Source organism: Pseudochaenichthys georgianus, chromosome 1 (assembly GCF_902827115.2).
Source record: "Pseudochaenichthys georgianus chromosome 1, fPseGeo1.2, whole genome shotgun sequence".
Taxonomy (NCBI): Eukaryota; Metazoa; Chordata; class Actinopteri; order Perciformes; family Channichthyidae; genus Pseudochaenichthys; species Pseudochaenichthys georgianus.
The window spans coordinates 43963281-43983732 of NC_047503.1; the positions used below are offsets into that span (position 1 = coordinate 43963281).

Consider the following 20452-nt stretch of genomic DNA (forward strand, 5'->3'; position numbering starts at 1 on the left):
TATGTAGTGTCTCTACTTTAAAGAGTCCTCTCCTGCTGATGTTCAGGTGTATATCTGTATGTAGTGTCTCTACTTTAAAGAGTCCTCTCCTGCTGATGTGCAGGTGTATATCAGTATGTAGTGTCTCTACTTTAAAGAGTCCTCTCCTGCTGATGTTCAGGTGTATATCAGTATGTAGTGTCTCTACTTTAAAGAGTCCTCTCCTGCTGATGTCCAGGTGTATATCAGTATGTAGTGTCTCTACTTTAAAGAGTCCTCTCCTGCTGATGTGCAGGTGTATATCAGTATGTAGTGTCTCTACTTTAAAGAGTCCTCTCCTGCTGATGTTCAGGTGTATATCAGTATGTAGGGTCTCTGCATGTCTCCATGCTTTAATGCACCCTCTGTCTGAAACCAGAGCCCAGTCTGCTCTGATTGGTTAGCTGGCGGGCTCTGTGGTGATTGGTCAACCCCTTAGATATGTCCCGCCCCTTAGCCTATCACCTACAATGTGTTGGAGCGCTAGCCAATAGGAGCACAAGTTGTATAGTGTTGTCACTGTGTTCAGGAAGTGAGTGAGAGAAAGGACAGTCCAACCCTTTGAGATATTTTGTAGGAGAATTATAAAGTAATGAAAAAAAGAATCTGAATTGAAGCACTGTTTATAAGATTAACAAACAAAAATACCTGTAAATAAATCACTATGTGTATCTGTTGTCTGTGAAAATAAGAGCCTAAGTTGGAGCTATGTGCAGAAAACTAACGACACAAAGCCTTCTTTTTTTTTTTTAAATCACCCGTCCTCTCAGTGTTTATGTGAGCTCCTGTTTCTCCACGCTCTGCTGCTGTGATGGATCGTCACACAGAGAGGAAAGTTTACTGAAAACAGAGGTCACACACACACACACACACACACACACACACACACACACACACACACACACACACACACACACACACACACACACACACACACACACACAAACACACACACACACACACACACACACACACACACACAAAAGCAAACGTTTTCAACTTAAACTGAGGACATTTTGTTTAGTCTGACTTCTTTTTAAGTGGCTAAACAGATTTACATATTTCAACCCTTTCTGGTCCAGTGAAAAATCCTGTAACTTTTTAAGATAAACTTGAGGATGAATTGTCCCTTTATGTGTCGACAAAATGATCCTGCTTCTTCGGCTACACACACTATTTAAAAAGCCTCTTGGATCAGCAGTGAAATGCAACATACACATGAATGCAGCAGCAGTATCTCTGGACATTAAAGGCATCATTATAATCTTTATTAAGAGTTAATGTTTGCTGGGCAATATTGTTTTATTTATTACTTACATATATGTATTTATCAGTGGCGAACCGTGTCTATCACAACTGGACACACACACACCCTCCGCCGCCGCCGCGGTAAGGGCCAGGGTATTCTATCAAGGATATAGAATACCCTGGTTGAAGGATATTCTACTCAGAGAAATATCTGATTGGTTGCTTTCTTTTCTAACACAAAACCACTGAAATGCGTAGTGCATGGACCGAGAAGGACAAACAAATCAACCTAACACTGTAATATTACAGATCAACAACACAGATACCATTCTCATTTATTCATTTTATATACATTTTATATATATAATTAAATCGATTTTTTGCTTGTTTTATCTGAGTGTTCCAGGATATTCTCTGAATACCTTGAAGGCCCTGACGGTTCGCCTCTGGTATTTAGTTATATGTTTAAGTAAAATAAAATCCAAATATACGAAAAATAACACCAGAAATAGATAATAATAAAAGAAGAATATGTATATGGGTATAAAAAAAATACAATACAAATAAAATACAAAATATAAAACAGAAATAAACATTAAAATATAAACGTATAATAATATTAATTCAATTTTTTTTATATAATAGTAAACAACTAACAGGGACATTTCATAGCATGATTAATACTTTTATTTTTCATACTTTAAAGTGGACCTATCATGCTATATTTGAAACATATATTGTAGGGCTATACCTATACAAAACATGTCAGTGAAGTTTTTTTTTCAAAATACCAAACAGATCACCCATTGTAGCCATGCCTCAAACTCCTCTTTTGAAGTGCTGCTAGAGAAACACGGATCTTGGGTCCTTAGCTTGAAAAAAAGCAGAGGAGGCGGAGCTAATGCCTGGTCAGAATTATACCGGAGATCAAGTTAAATTCTGCTGTGATAAAACGCCATCCTGTTTAAACCATGTCAAAGATTATTTCTGAAATAGTATGGAGCTCAAATGCTTTTTCTGCTTTTTCTCTTGCGGGTTTATCACAAGGTGAGTTCCTTTTTTTATTTCCTGCTTTTCAAACACATGTGTTCTCCAGTACAGGTTAGCTCTGAGTGTTAGCGAGGCTTGCTAATGTAAACAAAGACCAGATTACGTCCAAAACACGTTAGGCATTGTTTCTGATAGCAACTTTCTGTGGGTCTGCTGCCGATTTGACGTCAGTTCGGATGGAATCTGGATCCGCTCGTTGTACCCCCGTTTTTAAAAGATTTGGGTACGGAGAAAAAGAGAGAGGGTTTTATTTTCTGACACTGCGTGAGTTCCCCGACGCACCGGGGACACATATTTATGTATTAAAGACATCAAAAAGTGAATTTTGCATGATAGGTGTCCTTTTAGTACACTTTGCTGAAAATACCTTCACTTAAAGTTTTAAATGCAGGACTTTTCCTATTACATTACATTACATTACATTTAGCTGACGCTTTTATCCAAAGCGACTTACAATAAGTACATTCGACCAGGAAGACACAACCTTGAAGAAAACAGAATCATATAAGTACATCAGGTTTCATAGAGCCAAGTATTTCAAGTGCTACTCAACTGGCTATAGATAAGCCAGTCCTTTTTTAGTATATAAGTGCTCTGTTAGCAGTTCTTTGTTAGTAATTCTATCGCTCGAGGTGGAGTTGAAAGAGATGAGTTTTCAGTCTGCGCCGGAAGGTGTGTAAGCTTTCTGCCGTCCTGATGTCAAAGGAGTATTTTCATAGTGTGGTATACGTTCTTCAACTAAAGGATTTGAATACTTCTTCCAGCTCTGATCAATACTCATTCAGCCTCCCTCAGCTTGGCGTCTTAAAGTCGGATGTGGTGTTTACAGTGTTGCCGGTTTAGGCCCCGCCCCCCACTAACGAGCCGAGCTAATTGAGGTGAATGTGATGCTGATGGTGGTGGTGAAAGAGTGAGCTGCAGGCGAACGCTCTCATTAAGCTGATTGATTTTTCTTTTCCTCACAGCTGCAGAGTACATGTCACCGAAGGTCATTAGTTCCTCCTCTGCGCGAGAGAAATGAATCTGACCTGAGACCTGCAGACAGGACCACATGAAGGATTACGAGTGAAATGGATGGAGACTTTCAAACTGTGTTTTCACTTAAAACTTTCATCAGTTTGATGGAGGTGTCCGTCTGACCCCTCCATTTTCAGTCAAGTTCTGCTGAAAATGTGGTGGATTCAAGATTCAAGGCTTTATTGTCAAGTGTACTTAAGCTGCAGTGTAGATATGGCCATGAGAAACTGAGGTCACAGACTCCTCCAACAGAGCAACTTGAATATATAGGACATAAAACAAATAAAAAAGATTAAATAGTGCAAGAGAATGTTTTGAGATGTGCAAGTAAATATAGGTCAAATCGAAATAGATCAAGAAGAGTCTATACAAGTAAATGGAATATGATGTACGAGATAAATAATTTGCAAGATGCAAACAGATGTTCATGTTCATGGATGTTCTTTACAGAGTCCAGGTGTTTAATAGTCGTATGGCCTGTGAAACGGTCATGTACTTTAAAATACAGTATTTAGAGTCCTTTTTTTTTACACCACTGAAAATACTCCACTTCAAATAAAAGTCCTGCATTTAAAACCTTACGTAAGTGGAAGTAAGAAAGTAAAAAGTAATCTTTGTTCAGTAAAATGTCCTCTGTCTGTTTTTGGATTTCACGTGTACGTAATGTTTTGAATAAGCAGGATTCAGCTTTCTGATTTGGAGATCGCAGCGCACTTTGCGGGTTGTATCAATGTGAAATGATAGTTTGTTGACTTGCTGTTATTTTATTAGTGAAAGCTAATCCATAAGGTTTCCATTAGCAGCGTGTGTCTACCGTCAATGCCTTTTCAAGATTTTAGATTTGTTCACCTGCAGTTCAGCTGCCATTTTTTCTCGTTACAGTGACTTTAAAAAAAAAAGGTATTTGTAATGCATTCAAATTGTATTTTCATAAACAAAACATTTTATATAGTTAGTTTAAAGTATTTAGCGTTAACATCAGGACAGAATCGTCAGGTGATGCTAACTTTAGCAAGCGGTAAGATTTATTTCGCTGCATTTAGCTGATATTTTGAATGTGTTATCGCTTTTAATGAAATCACTGGTGTGTAAATAATAATAATAATAATAATAATAATAATAATACATTTATTTTGGGGGGCGCCTTTCAAAACACCCAAGGACACCTTACAGGGTTACAGATTTACAATTTACATTTACAATTATACCTTACAAATTAAAACAGTCGATTTAGTGAAGTATCAGCCGGGGTGAGACAAACAACAGGACATTGACTACAAAAGGACACAGAAGGACACAGAAGGACACAGGGTACAGATTATAGGGAACATGCCAGTTTGAACAGGTGGGTTTTGAATGTTGTTATGGAATCATCAACATCAAATCATAACTTGACAGTAATTGCCCCGTGATATTGCTGCTATTAACATCGCTATAGTGCACTGATGCTCTTCCAGTTAGCGTGCTTGTTGCTTTCCAATGAGAAATGTCACCTTTTCATGAGTTTCTGAGAAAAAGCAGCCCTGTTTTCAGCTTTGTGACAATCTTCCAGCTGATCCGCGAAGGTTTACACGTTGTTTATTTATCTTAAAGTGGAAGAGAATTTTCTCAGCAAGTAAAGGAATATGTCAACCTTTCAGTTGAACCTCTGCCTCTGCTCCTGATGTAACCTCTGTGGACAACACCGTCTGTGAATGACCTGCATGTTCAGGTGAAGACATGATGATTGTTTCCTCTCCTCCAGGTCTCCTGTCAGGGTAAACTGACCCCCCCTCCTCGTTTCCTCGTCTCCTCATCTCCCCCACCTCACCTCCTCGTCTCCCCCCCTCACCTCCTGCACTTCCTCTCTGGAGGTAACCATGATCCTCCCCGAGTCTCTGGATCCTCTGTCCGACACCGAACACCTTCCCCTGTTTTCCCCGCACATGGAGGAAACACATTTAATCCCTCCTGAAGCAAGCATTTAATTAAAGGCGATAAATTATCCAACTTTGTGTTCGCTGCTGCTGGATCCCACAGATCGGAGTATTGATGGACCCTCAGGTCGCAGGTCCAGACCTGGAGGAGGCAGATTAATGTCTCCCTGGAATTTGAGGTCTGCTCAGACTAACGGTTGCTCCTCGAGTCCAAATTAGGAGTGGGTTTGTTTAGATAAACCTCGTTACCTCCAACTGCAGCCAGAGGGGGTCATCTCCTCGGGAGCAATTTATCACCATCTGAGCAATCTGCTGCATACTTTCCTGCTGAGAGAACGCACACGCACGCACGCACACACACACACACACACACACACACACACACACACACACACACACACACACACACACACACACACACACACACACACACACACACACACACACACACACACACACACACACACACACACACACACACACACACACACACACACACACACACACACACCCATTACTAACACTCATAACATAACACTGACTTCCCTTTAGTCATACTTACTTGCATGTGATGTCCTCAACTATGCTTAGAAAAAAAATTGTTGGTGTATTATGTGCTGTCATGTTAGATGTTAGACATACTTTTGATACTCTTTAATCTTTGTGCACGACAAAGGATTTAATCATGCATTCATTCATTTAAAAATAGCTCAATAATCAATTAAATATATAAGGGGCAAAAGTCTACGTCTGTACAATCCCTTAAACCACCATTTTAACTGTTGTATGAAGTGTTGATTACTTTTATTAATACATTTGGTAGTCGACATATATTTAATCTACTTGATAATTGACAAAACTATTAACTTTTGATATATTTCATGTAAAGGAGATTGTAAGGTTGTCAGTCTGGAGCTAGTTTGATACGTTTTGCTATAACAATTAATCTTAATTTCATAATTACAAATTGTGTTTTTACCTGTAAATGCGTAATCCTGAATGTACCACCGGGGTGTCCAAGCTGCGGCCCGTGGTCCATTTTGAATTGTCCCGCAGTACATTATAAAAGTGCAATATAATTGAATATGGCTCACAGATGAAACTTGTGCTTGTCTTAAATTGTACTTCGACATAACATTTTTTCTAACTTTTTTTTGATAAAAAAAGCCCAATAACATATTAGTATAACAGGCTTGAAATATAAACTTCCTATTTCCCCTAATTGTCCCGTCAGTCCGTCCCCACTAACAGTATAACTTCATTCATGAGGCCATACACCTCACCTCTTGTGAGTGGCCTTTCATATCGTTTTTTGTATGCTGCCCTCAGTGTAAACATTGTGCACACCCCGCCTGATGTACCATGTAACTAGCCTGGAAATAAATATATAAAGAAACCTTAAATGTGTACTTAAGCACGGTACTTGAGGTAATGTAAAAATTATGTTGAACTCCATGCGTAAATATGGCACTAAGTGAATAACAACTTGATACATATTTTAAGACTTCTGTATAGAATGAGCCAAAATGTTACCCATTAAAAACAGACAAACTGGTTAGAAATCGTGAAAATATTCACATTTAATATTCGCAAATATTATATATATATAATTATACTTTTTTTGTTTATAAACTGCAGTAATAGTATTAACCGTAATACATGTCCTGCATGTGCACACGCTGCATTCACTCTCTGTGTACTCTGTGGGACAGCTCTACTTTTAACGTAATGAAAAGTATTTCTCAAATAAAATGTCCTGTTATTTATTTTTGCCGCCGCCAAGTTGTTGTCACACAAGCCACCGTCTCCAGAGACTTCCACATGTTGTCCCTTTTTTTTTATATCTCATATTTGTTTTTGCATTTGAAAGCGACGCACGTTTGATTCCGACACACTTCGCTTTAAAAAACAGAGATGAAGGCAGTTTGCACGATCCCCTAAAGAGGGCAGTCAAACATGGGAGTTGGATCTGCCGCCTGTCACTCAGCTCACAGAGAGAAGCACAGGGACGCGTGTTTGCTTTGAATCTCATGTTGTCTCCTTAGAAAAGACTCAAGATGCTTACGAGTCACGCAGACCATCTGAGGAAGGTTGCTGCAGCAGGGTGAACATCTGCTCTCCTCCACTGCCTGCTACAAATTAATTCAAGTAATTGATTTTAAGAGGAGGATAAATGATCTTCTTTGTGGCCGCCAGTTTTGAAATGAGGTGTATCTAGGAAACTCCCAGCGGATTGGGAAAACACGTCCATTGAGTAGGCCAAGTGGAGCGTGAGGGGGAACTAATCTCTCCATTTAAGAGTTTGGAGCAGATTTACGTAAAAATCTCCCTTTTTTCCAACTCCTCAAATTCCTGAGGAAGAGTGCGCGGCAGGACGAGAACACTTCTCTGAGGTCTGCCTGTGTGAAGTGACCGATTCGGTGGGTGGGATTTATTTTAGAAGCCAGAAAGAGCCAGCTGCTGTTGGCGAAACCCTTCAAGCTCTCAAACGTGACAAATTAAAGTAGTAATTTTAGTTTCCCCTCAGTTCTGCTGAAGGGTTTCTGGCTCTTTCCACTCAGACAGAAGTCCAACGGCTCCTCCCGAGTGATGATGCGAGGTGAGTTTGAGCGAGCTGCCATGTTGGCATTCAGAAATGGAAAATTAACAAAATGGTGACCAATAGTGAGATGACAGAAGAATATATATTTAAAGGTATAAAAGTTGGTTTTCTACATATGTCTGACTCCCGGAAGAAATTATTCATGTGAAGTAAAAACATCTCAATGGAAAAATATGAATTTGGAAGAAAACAACATTTAAGCAGCAAACAGTCAAATATCCAAAGTCTAGCATTTTTAGGGATTTCTACAACTTAGTTTTGTGTTGTTGAATAAACTACAAGTCATAAAAAAAGAGAATTGTAAGGAAAGGGTTTTCAATCCTCTCGTTCTTTCTTTTAGTTTTTAGAAGTTGATCTAGATTGAAAACAGAACAATGATTTGTGATACCAGCAGCTTCAAACATCTCCAAATGTGTTCCTTTACCCTCCATAGCCAACCGAAAGAAAGTCCTTCTGGATTTTTGAAGCATTAAGAATATGTGAAGGACGCAGACTTTAACATCCGCCAACATCTGTGAGGCTGAATCACATGCAGGCCTTCAAGTGTGCATCGTCTTAGGCTCCCACAGGAGGATGGACATCCTCGTGGATTCATTTTCCGATTATACACGCATGCTTTTCCAAACATTTGGACTACCTATGTTGCAAATGTATTATCTCTTCGATTTGCACACGGCATCTATTGCACGTCTGTCCGTCCTGGGAGAGGGATCCCTCCTCTGTTGCTCTCCCTGAGGTTTCTCCCATTTTCCCTTTAAACTGGGTTTTCTCCGGAAGTTTCCTTGTACGATGTGAGGGTCTAAGGACAGAGGGTCTGAGGACAGAGGGTCTAAGGACAGAGGGTGTCGTATTGTCATACTGATATTCTGTACACACTGTGAAGACCACTGTGATATTGGGCTATATAAATAAAAATTGACTGATTGATAGTTTTGTGTTTATCCGCATGCTAATATATTTTTAAAATAAAAAATCCTGTAATGAGACAGCGTACCAACGTCCCTTATATTTAAATTACCAAAGCATGTAACCCCTTCCAGGAAATGTCCAGGACGTTATTGGCAAAGTCCCGTGAATTAAAGCATTACTGTAAATATATATATTTAGATTTGATAAGGTTTAGAATTAAAATCTTAATCTCCCGTGACTCCAGCTGTCAAACAAAACGTTGTCAAGTCAAATATGTCGGAGGAAGACAGGCACATGTTCTGAAATAGGAATACACAGGTACATGTAAAACTCTAAAGTGCACTAAAGTACTTATCTGAGTTAAAGTAAAGTTAAAGGGCCTTATGATGCTCGTTGGAGTTTTCCATTTCCTATAGGGTGTTGTAGTTTGTGTGCAAAGGCTAACATCCCAGAGTTTCTCTCCCCCCCCCCCCCCCGTCCCGTCCTCCATTGGACTCCTTTGTTTACTTCCTGGACATAGTGAAATCCCTATGTAACGGGGCGGGACATCTCTACCAATCGCAACAGAGCCTGCCAGCTAACTAATCAGAGCAGACTGGGCTCTGGTTTCAGACAGAGGGTGAAAAGAAGCACAAAAACCAAAACTGTACCTAAAATTCAGCTAAAAAGGTCCCCTTTAAAACTTCTGCTGCCAGATGGACGAACATATACTTGTTGAGTTTGACTTTAGTGCCGATAACAAAACACAACAAATTTGCTTCACTTTTTTATTTTAGAACTCAAAGGGTTTGCGGGGCTCGAGGGAAGATAGAAGTCTATGAAAAAAAGACAAACACACACAGTGTGAAAAGTGAAAGTCCTTTCCTTTAAAACAGTACATTATGTAAAAAGGCAGCAGCGTCTCTCGTCCTCTGAGAGCCGGTCACGTGACCTCTGCCGTCCATTTATCAGAGATTCAGCCTCTTGGAAAACAGTTCTTTTGACGCGCTTTGAAAGAACGCTTCGGTAAATACAGACATCAGCTTCCTGTCGGCCTGTTTGAGGAGAGGAGGAAGCTGCTGGTGCCAACATGTCCACTCGAGGCTTCTGTAGTTCAGAGAGGGGACATCTGTTGGATCACAGGACACATCCAGAGAGACGGGGCGTACGTCCCGACGCAGAACGATCCTCCAGTGTCATGAGCGAGGACACAAGTGTTTATGAACCCTTCCAGTGTCTCCATCTGTCCCCACAGTGTTTCCTTTGTGTTTGGTTTTCATGCCACAAGGCGTGGGGTCCTGCTCCACGCGGGCCAAGGACACTGCTGGTGAGTCCTGCAGACACAACAGAGGACAACAGGAAGTCAACGTTCAAGACAAACTGAACTGAGTCGGATCAACTTTTGTGGGAGGATGAAAACAACGAGAAATAGATTCTCAGAACTCTGTTATTTGGATTGTGCTTTTCTCTTCACGGCGTTGTCGTAAGGGATGCAGTTCACCACAAACATGGACTTGCATTTCTTAAACAATCAAGATAAGACGAATTAAGAATAGATCGAATCAGTAAAGATTATATAGATAAGAAAAACTAAGTTCACCTTCTGAACAAATGGAGTTGAAGTGGTCATTTTCTGTAGTATCTGTACAATGTGTAGTAGTATCTGTAGTGTGTGCGACTGTCCGTGTGTGTGTGTGTGTGTGTGTGTGTGTGTGTGTGTGTGTGTGTGTGTGTGTGTGTGTATGTGTGCTTGTGTGTGTGTGCTTGTGTGTGTGAGCGCGTGTGTGTGCGCACATGTGTGTGTGTGAGCGTGTGCGTGTGTGTGCGTGAGCGTGTATGTGTGTGAGCATGTGCTTGTGTGTATGTGTGCGTGCGCGTGCGTGTGTGCGCGTGTGTGTGTGCGCGTGCGTGTGTGTGTGAGCGTGTGTGTGTATGTGTGTGTGTGCGTATGTGCGTGCGTGCGTGTGTGTGTGCATGTGTGTGTGCGCGTGTGTGTGTGTGTGCGTGTGTGCGTGCGTGTGTGTGTGAGCTTGTGTGTGTGCGTGCGTGTGCGTGAGAGAGCTTGTGTGTGTGAGTGTGCGTGCGTGTGCGTGTGTGCGTGTGTGTGTGCATGTGTGTGTGCGCGTGTGTGTGTGCGTGTGTGCGTGCGTGTGTGTGTGAGCTTGTGTGTGTGCGTGCGTGTGCGTGAGAGAGCTTGTGTGTGTGAGTGTGCGTGCGTGTGCGTGTGTGTGTGTGTGTGTGAGAGAGAGCTTGTGTGTGTGCGTGTGTGTGTGTGAGAGAGAGCTTGTGTGTGCGTGTGTGAGTGCGAGTGCGTGTGTGTGTGTGTGCGTATGCATGTGCGTGTGTGTGCGTGTGTGTGTGTGCGTATGCGTGTGTGTGTGTGTGTGTGTGTGTGTGTGTGTGTGTGTGCTGCATGGCTGCATCAGATCCCAGCTGACAGGTGTATTGTTCCCCGGGAGCCATAAGCTCAGTAATGGCTCTCGGGAAGAAAGAACCGCTTCTTCTGAAGACTCTTTAATTGTCTTTGGTCCGAGTGATGTTGCCGTCTCACTGACCACATGTCCACGTTTCATCTCCTCCTCACCCCTTCCTCACCCCTCCTCACCCCCTCCTCCTCTCCACTTCCTTTCCACACATTAGCATCCTCTTAATCTGTCCTCCCTCCTCCTCCTGCAGCTTAATAATGAAAACTGCTTACGGAGTAATTGGACTCGGTGTAATGAAATAAAGAGATGAGAGCGTTGGGCGTCCCTCGCTAACGATCAGTTCGTCAGACAGAATGTGGAGAGGGTCTCAGAGGATTAATTGACCTTTAAATCAAATGGAAATGCTTTAATTAGCGAGGAGGAGCCCAGAGCGCTGTGATAGGACGAGAGACATTTCATGACGTCTTGTTTTGTTTTCACAGCGCTCTGTCCGCTCCGTCAGCTCTCGGAGTGCAGGAGAGTAATTAGGTAATCAATTTAGAAATGACTTTTTATTTATTTATTTGAGTACTTCCATTTCTCTAAAACAGAACGGATTTATATAGCGCCTTTCAAGGGACCCAAGGTCGCTTTACAAGTAATGGGCAAAAACAACCGTAACACAACAAAAGTCAGACAGACAAAACAACAGATCGATTAGGGGCCGAAAGCCTTGGCAACAGATGGGACTTGAGGGCCCTTTGAAGGCGTCGAGTGTGGGGGCTGCCGCACTGAAGGCTCTGTCCCCGAAGGTTCTCAGTTTGGTGCGGGGGGTGGTAAGCAGGCCGGAGTCTGAGGACTGCAGGTTCCGGGGTGGGGCATGTGGGCGAAGGATGTCCGATAGGTACTGGGGGGCAAGGGCATGGAGGGACTTGTTGGTAAGGACTTTGTAGGATATGCGGGACTTGACCGGCAACCAGTGGAGGTGGATGAGGGTGGGGGTGATGTGCTGCCACGCCTTTGTGTGCGTGAGTACCCTGGCAGCACAGTTGTGGACATACTGGAGCCTGTCCGGGGTTTTGTTGGGAGCCCCGGACAGGATAATGCAAAATAAAATCAACAAATCATTTTGAATGAATTATTGTACAGTAGCTTAAAGGTGGGGAGGTAAGTTTGAGAAACCGGCTCGAGATATACTTGTTGTTATATTCCATGGAATGCTCTTAACATCCCGATAGCAATGAATATCTGAAGTGCTTTGACAAATAATCCATAGATAAATGTAATCTCTGGAAGCCGTGGCGCTGTAAAAAGCACGACCAATCATCTGAGCCGGCTAAAGTAACTGGATGGCCTACCTGCCTGTCAGCCTTCCATCTGGGCACACACTTACCTCGTGCCCTCATTGGTCATGTGCGCGTGCGTGTGTGTTGGAGGAGGGGCTCTGTCAGGAAGTGGCAGATTTGTTCCGGTTCTGTATTTTAGAATTCTAGCGCACTCGAGCTGGTTTCTCCAAAATGACCTACCCCACCTTTAAAATAAACGTTATTGATCGCTTGATGAACATTAAATGACATTTTATAATGTGTTTCCGCTGCAGTGTTTCCTCGTGCTCTTAATGTCTTTCATTTCTGTCAAGCACTTTGAATTACCTTGCGTTGAAAGGTGCTATAAAAATAAACTTGCCTTGCCTACATTTTGTAAACATCTCACAGTAGAGGTACAACATACAAATAGGAATCTGAAAATGAGCAAAGAAGGGGTGGAGAGAGAGAGAGAGAGAGATGGTGGAGAGAGAGAGAGAGAGAGAGAGATGGTGGAGAGAGAGAGAGAGAGAGGGAGAGAGATGGTGGAGAGAGAGAGAGAGAGATGGTGGAGAGAGAGAGAGAGAGATATCACATGACTAGAGGTGTTGAGAACCTGTGTGAGTGGATACCAAGAGAAGTAGGTAGAAATGTGTAATGTGAGCGACTCGGCTCTAAAAACAGCTGACTCGTGTTACTCACGTGTTTTCCCGGACGCTGGGCGTGTCCTCAGGCTGCAGGAGGAGCTGCTGGAGCTACATGTAGTGCCACTGCCCCTCCACACCCATCCCCATCCCCACACCACCCATAGCACCTGCAGAACACACACACACACACACACACACACACACACACACACACACACACACACACACACACACACACACACACACACACACACACACACACACACACACACACACACACACACACACACACACACACACACAGAGATAACATTAATGTGTTATCTCTGGTTATCAGGTACGTGCTAAACATGAACTCTACGATACGATAATACTTTAATGGTCAGATCAAGTCTGAAATTTGACTTGCATCACAGCAGCGTCATGTGTGTGTGTGTGTGTGTGTGTGTGTGTGTGTGTGTGTGTGTGTGTGTGTGTGTGTGTGTGTGTGTGTGTGTGTGTGTGTGTGTGTGTGTGTGTGTGTGTGTGTGTTTACCAGGTGGTCTGATTCCCATGTGTGTCTGTCCGTCCATAACGAAGCCTGCCATTGGCTGACCATCTGGGCCGTACGGTCCTGCATGGCTCACTGCGGACAGGCGGGGAGAGATTACTCTTTTTAATTATCTGGCTGCCGGCTGTCCCACAGTGATGACATCACACTCACACTGCGAGGTGGAGGACGGGTGACAGCTGCTGTCTGTCTCACACACTGAGACACCGTCCTCTCGTTAGAATGAGAGTGTTTGAAAGTGAAATCTAGACAACTTTTTTTAATGAAAAGTCGATATTCCTGCTCCCAAGAAGAAAAGAAAAATCCGGAATTTCTGATGGCCCTAACCTACGTTGAGTTCATTTTCATCATAGAACTTTAATATTCAAAGAGTTTTGGATTGTACAGACAACAAATACTATTGTCCATGCTAATGTGAGGCTTCCTTTTGCAAAGACAAACAAAAAACATCAACAAACCACTCAAATTCACCAGCTATACAAGTGGCCATTATCAGATGACTTTACACATACATTGTAAACATCTCTTGGAAATCATTGCATTAGTTCACCTTAAACATTATCATTTAATATACTAACACTGTTTCAAACACATCATATTCATAAACCTTGCAATTCTGGGGAAATCCTCCGACTTCTCACTTGATTTATAACCTCGTTACGAGCTACTCGTCTCAAATGCTAGTTTCAAGTCTTCTCTTACTCAGCCTGACGTTCATTTTGTATTTAGAGTAAATAAAGACAATTAAGCAGCCAATTGGGCTACCTTGTGATTTACAGGTCACCACCAACTTATTCTTCCTGTTCCGTCTTACTATAACTCTTTAACAGTCTCTTTGCGATTAAGGAACTTTTATTTTGGTTGCCTAAAAACGTATTTTTCAGTCAGGCTCTGCTCCACCATCTCGTGTCACAACAACATGGCGACGACCAAGAGGTTTTACAAACGTCACACAGACAACTTCCAATACTTAAAGGGGGTCAAACTCAATTTCAAAGCCACATCAGCATTATTGTTGCACTCAAAGGGCCAGTTGTAACTTTAAGACTATATAAAAATACATATATAAATATTGAATATATATAAAATAATGTATTATATTACATGATTTCCTCTGCATTGGATTATTATGGGATAGGGTAATAACTTCATGATTAACTACGACTGAAAGCAGAAGTCTAGGGCAAATAATTGCAAGTCTCTTCAGTGAGAATGTTACAACATGATTTTAAAAGAAAAGTCAAATTCTGGGAAAAAAACTATAACTCTGAAAAAAAAATGCATATTTTGAAGAAATGTCAAATTCTGAGAAAAAAAGGCAAATTTGAGATGCATTGTGGGACATGTAGTTTATGGGCAACATGCTTCTGTAGAGTAGCATGTAACTGTATAATAAACATGATATTCTTTGCAAGCTCTTGTGGGGACACAGAAAATGAAGTCAGGGGTGTCAAACTCAAGGCCCGGGGGCCAAATCCGGCCCGTGACTTCATTTTCTGTGGCCCCACAAGAGCTTGCAAAGAATATAATGTTTATTATACGGTTACATGCTACTTTACAGAAGCCCATAAACTACATAAACGGTCTGTGATTAATATATAGTCAAACATTTTCAACTTTATAAGTATTTCCCACAAATTCACTTATTCCTCCTTCTTATTTTTAGATTACATATTTGTGTTTTTATGACTTGGGTTCCCATTAGTACGCAATCAGCTTGGAGATAAGTGCCACAGACAGGAAGTCAGAAATCTAATTTTGTTAACTTTTTTTATTTTGTTATTATTATCCCCCCTTAATATGATTTATATATATGCATTTTATTTATAACTGCTTTTGGATTTAAGATAAGGCATCTTTCTTCATCCAAGTCAATACATAAAAAGTGTAAAAAAAGAAAGTATCGTGAGACCACACAAAAAAACCCTAAAGACAAATAGAAATGTTATTTATTACATTAAGTCTCTCCCTTTTCTCTAAACTTGTTTATTTTCCCTTTTCTAATCCTCTGATCTTTACAGGGAGGAGAAGAGGAGGAGGGGGTCTGTCATTAATGAATAATGAGATCACTTGAAATAAAATGTGTTCATCCTCATGGGGAAAAGGATCTGTCTGAAGCTCCATCTTGAGAGGAAGTGAGGGATGTTTTTAAAAGTACACTGTGTCACATTCCCAGGACTCGGAGTCTTTAACAGTTTCTCTTCGCCGCCGCTCAGCCGTGTAAAGATGCCTTTGTGTGGAAGTCAGCACCGGGGTAAAAGCTAACAAAGCTCAGGGGCCAAAAGGCTAGCGGTACTTTAGCCCCGCTTTAGCCAGGCTCCTCTCTGTTTTAATCCCAGGTTAAAATGTTCAATGGAGTGGTCAGTCGAAGCGGTTAGCGTCTTTGTCTGGAGGTAATCCTGCTGGGGTTTAGGGGCCATTCAATCCTGGAGTTTAAGCTTCTCTGTTCGCTTTAACTCACCGGGAGAGGAGCCAAGAGAGCAAAGAGAGGGGGGGGGTTCACCGTGGAGGCTTTTTCAGTTTGTTTATCTGATCAAAATCAAGTGTGTTTACATGCATGTTGTCTTAAAGATATAATCAAGTTATTGGAGCATCTTAGATTTGCAAATGAAGGTGACTACAGCAGCCCGAATTAACTACATTAAGATCCTGTTAACACCGAGTCGTATCTTTAACACACAATGCCTATAAACACTATCGGCATTTTGTGTTAAAGACACGACTAGGTGTTAACAGGATCTTAATGTAGTTAATTGAGGCTACAGGAGTGTGTTCACGTGCAGTTAGGACTCAAGTCATGACTAGGTATTAAGAGTATCTTAATGTTGCCCATTAAGGAAGCAGGAGTGTGTTTATATGCACTCATAGTATTCAAGTTATGATTACATGTTGGGAGTCTTTTCGGTTTGCAAATTAAGGCTGTAGAAGTGTGTTGACAAGCATTTTGTATTCAAGGTATGACTAGGTATTAAGAATATCTTAGACTTGCTAATTACGGGTGCAGGAGTGTGTTTATAAGCAGTTAGGACTCAAGTTATGACTAGGTGTCGAGTATATTAGATTTGTAAATGACTGCGTCATATCCTGGCTTCAGAGATCTGGATAAACCCGTATTCATGTCTGAATAGTCAGCGAGGATTCTCTGAGACTTAGTCAACATGCAAAGCCTCTTCAATCACAGCATTTACAATTATATATTGTGGTGTTTCCAGATCTCAAATATCAAACCTCTCCGATCTCAATTGCTCCAAACAATTAAAACAAAGTATTATTGAATCAATTCCCACTGTGTCCCAGAATATGAGATGTTATCGTAAAAGCAAAGTTTAAAAAAGCTAGGTATCAGGCCAATAAGTTACCGTACTTTTCGGACTATAAAGCGCACCTGCATATAAGCCGCCACAGCAGCTAAATTATCCGTCTGTCTTGCTCTCGTTCTGTCTCTCGGTTCCACTTTTACTTTGGCGCGCTACCTGTCTCACTCTTTTCCGGCCTCCAGCTTTTCCTGCTGGAGCCGCCCTTTAAAGGTGGCGGGCGCGGAGCGGTCCTAGAGCCCATAGTGTTAAAGGTGGTTAATTTTACCTGTAAAATCCATAGATCTAGGAGGTTCCCTAGTGGCCGGTAGCTGTACACAAAAAATGGGGAAAAAAGTCGCGGCTTATAGTCCGAAAAGTACGTTAATATCAAATATTGAAATCTGTGAAATGTACCTGCTCTATTTGACTGGTCGATCATTGGCTGAACGATCCGCCGCCGGGCGTTGATGAACCTGAGGAACAGAAGAACAGAAACACATGGAACGTTTAGGAAAGCTGTTTCAATGTCCTGTCTGTAAAGCTTCTCAAGTTTAAAAAGACAGAGGACTGCCGTATTGCATAATAGCTAGAAGCGCAGGGTTTCCATTCAGCACCCAGTTTGGTGGTTCCAGGAAGCTTAGGTTGAATAGGAACACATGTGTTTTTATTAGCTAGTGATTCAGTTGATAAGCATACACTTGGATTGCTGTTGGCTTAAAGTCAGGTTCAGTAAAGCTAAACTGTTTTAGTATCTAGAGGTTTGGATAAGAAGCATGAACTTAAACTATTTGGATGATCCTGTTATGACAGAACGGCATCTCGTGCAACTGGAGAAGCAGTTGATATGTGTCTGATATGTGTATAATCCTGTGCTCCTTGGTGTTACAACCCAAGCGAAAAGTCAGGTTCAGTAGCTTAAATGTTTCTAATAGCTGTGGTTTGGATAAGATGCATCAACTTTTTGATTGTAACCAAGTCTCGTCAAGTAGCTAAAACGTGGATTTAATCGGTAACACGTGTTTGTATAAGCTAGTGGTTCAGTTAAAAAGCATAAACCTGAATGACTGGAAGCTAGAAGTCAGACTTAGTCGCTCAAATGTTTTTGTGTTAGATAGTTGTTCAGTTCAGAAGTAGTGTCATGCTAGCTAAATGATCAGTTCAAGCCCATTGATTCAAGGCCTGATGTACACCTATATGCATTCAAACAGATGAGGTCATTTGTCACAGCTCGGCCATCTGCTAAACAATGAAAAGATATGGTTGTAACCAAGGCAACGGGCAAACTGAGTCACATTTCAGAACGATTCATGTTTTCCACAGGTAGCACACACGCACACCACACACACACACACACACACACACACACACCACACACACACACACACACACACACACACACACACACACCACACACACACACACACACACACACACACACACACACACACACACACACACACACACATCACACACACACACACACACACACAACACACACACACACACACACACACAGCTATTTACACTTCATTGAAACAGAGGCAGAGAGGCTGCAGGCGTGCATCCATACATGTCCCTTTCTAAGTACACTCTTGAAAGCCATCATCCTGGTATGTGTGACCTCTGACCTGGCACCTTCTGTGACCCCCCAACCCCCCGCCCCCCCAAACTCCCCCTCTGCTCTGGTCTTCCTCAGCTCAAAGCCTGTCGACCCCTCCTGACCCGCCCGGAGTGAAAGCTGTGGTTCCCCACTTGATTTATGTCCCTACAACCACACTCCTCAACCCCTCACCCTACCTCCTCCTCCTCCTCCTCCTCCTCCTCCTCCTCCTCCTCCTCCTCCTCCTCCTCCTCCTCCTCCTCCTCCTCCTCCTCCTATCAGCACCACTTTGGTTACAGTAAGCTTAAACGTGGGTTTAATAAGTACAAATCTAAAACTTAGATTGCTGTTGGCTTAAAGTCAGGTTTAGTAAATCTAAACTGTTTTATGAGCTATAGTGGTTTGGATAACAATCATAAACTTAAACTACATTGAACCCTCCTCTTCCTCACCCTCCTCTTCCTCGGGTCCATTTCAACTTGTTGGGAAAAAGAGGGAGGAGAAGGGGGTAAAAAGAAAAGAAAAGTGGGGGACGACCCTGTTTCCTTTTCAGCAAAACAAAAGCCACGGCAGCCTTTTCAGGGAGTGAAAAAAAGGGCGAGGGGGGGGGGGACACAAGCTAAACTGTGTCCCTACTTTTAGTACATTTTGGGGGGGTTTCTTGTCGATGGAGCTTCGTCCCTGAATTCACTTTTTACAAGCAATTTGTAGATTTGCTAAAATAATCACCAACCATTTTGATAATTATTATAATTGTTTAAGTGATTCTCAATGCGTAAATACTGTAGCTAAATAAAATGTGTCAAGCCTCTGAAATAGGTATCTTTCCTGCTTGTATATGTTGCATCATCTTTGGATATTAGACTTAGACTAAAGACATTTGAATAAACCGCTCTGGATTTTTTTTTACGATTTTCTCAAATATTTTACTCCGTGTAGAAACTCTCGATACATCATTGATTCAGAAACGTTTTCATGTTGGATTATTGGATCGTGGATTTTGATTAGGGCAAACTGTTTGAATCAAATCTTTCTTTTCTCCAAAACAGTGTTTTCAGTCTGGTGCCTGATTTAGATCTTCAGCTGTTGCACAAAAACAAATAACAGAAAGTGGCACAAGAGGAGAAAACAGATCCTTGGACTTTTCTGTTTTTGGCGGCTGAAAAAAATTAGTTTTAGAGATGAAAACGAGTTTCACCGGTTGAAGCGTCAGCTGTCCGTGAGGCCGCACAACAACAACAACCTCACATCTAGTATTTTTGTGAATTTGTGCGCCTGCCGCCTCCAGCCCTCCCCCGGGTTTTGAGGGTGAGGAGGAGGAAGAGTTTAGGGGGTGTTTTCTCCTTTCTGTACAGTCGGACGCCTCCACTGAGGTTTTAAACAAAGCAGCGACACAACCACAATCACCAAACACACGCACACACACACTTCAACGCACTGCTTGTAAAACAGTCAGTAAGCCCCGCCCACCTCGGTGTCATTCTCAGGTCAGTACACCCCCCCCCCCTCCTCCCCCTCAACAACGTGTGTTTAAATAAACCAATCCAGCTGTTTGCCATGAAAATGCCATTTACACCAACGGCCTCCACTGCACACGCCTCCGTGTCATCAACCAGCAAATACTAAGTAAGAAGCAAAGCAACGCGAAAGCTGATCGGATAGTTTGACCAATAATAATAAGATGATGAAAATGAAATGTTTTTTTTTTTGCACATACTGTAGGTTTTGTTTTTTGTGATGATTGTAAACCGCAAAAAATGCGTCTGATGTGTTTGGATACAAAGACGAGGAAGAGTAGAAGATGAAGAGGACGGGAGGATTCAAATGAGACGAAACGATGCAGAGAAAATATAAAGAAGGAGAGGAGATGATAGGATACATAAGAGATGAGATGAAGCAAGGACACGACAG

At 42.0% G+C, this 20452-nt stretch overlaps 1 protein-coding gene across 1 annotated transcript in view; it reads right to left on the bottom strand.

Annotated features, from left to right (window-relative positions):
- Positions 1 to 9513: 9513 nt before the first annotated feature.
- The window catches only part of LOC117450524 (homeobox protein Meis1-like), a 64057-nt gene continuing 53118 nt past the window's right edge, over positions 9514 to 20452 (bottom strand). The window contains exons 10-13 of the mRNA XM_034088339.1: positions 17356 to 17414; positions 13631 to 13720; positions 13151 to 13262; positions 9514 to 10073 (exon numbers count right to left, since the gene is read on the bottom strand). Of these exons, the coding sequence (XP_033944230.1) occupies positions 13204 to 13262; positions 13631 to 13720; positions 17356 to 17414 (208 nt within the window). The 3' untranslated portion in view covers positions 9514 to 10073; positions 13151 to 13203. The remainder of the gene's footprint in view (positions 10074 to 13150; positions 13263 to 13630; positions 13721 to 17355; positions 17415 to 20452) is intronic.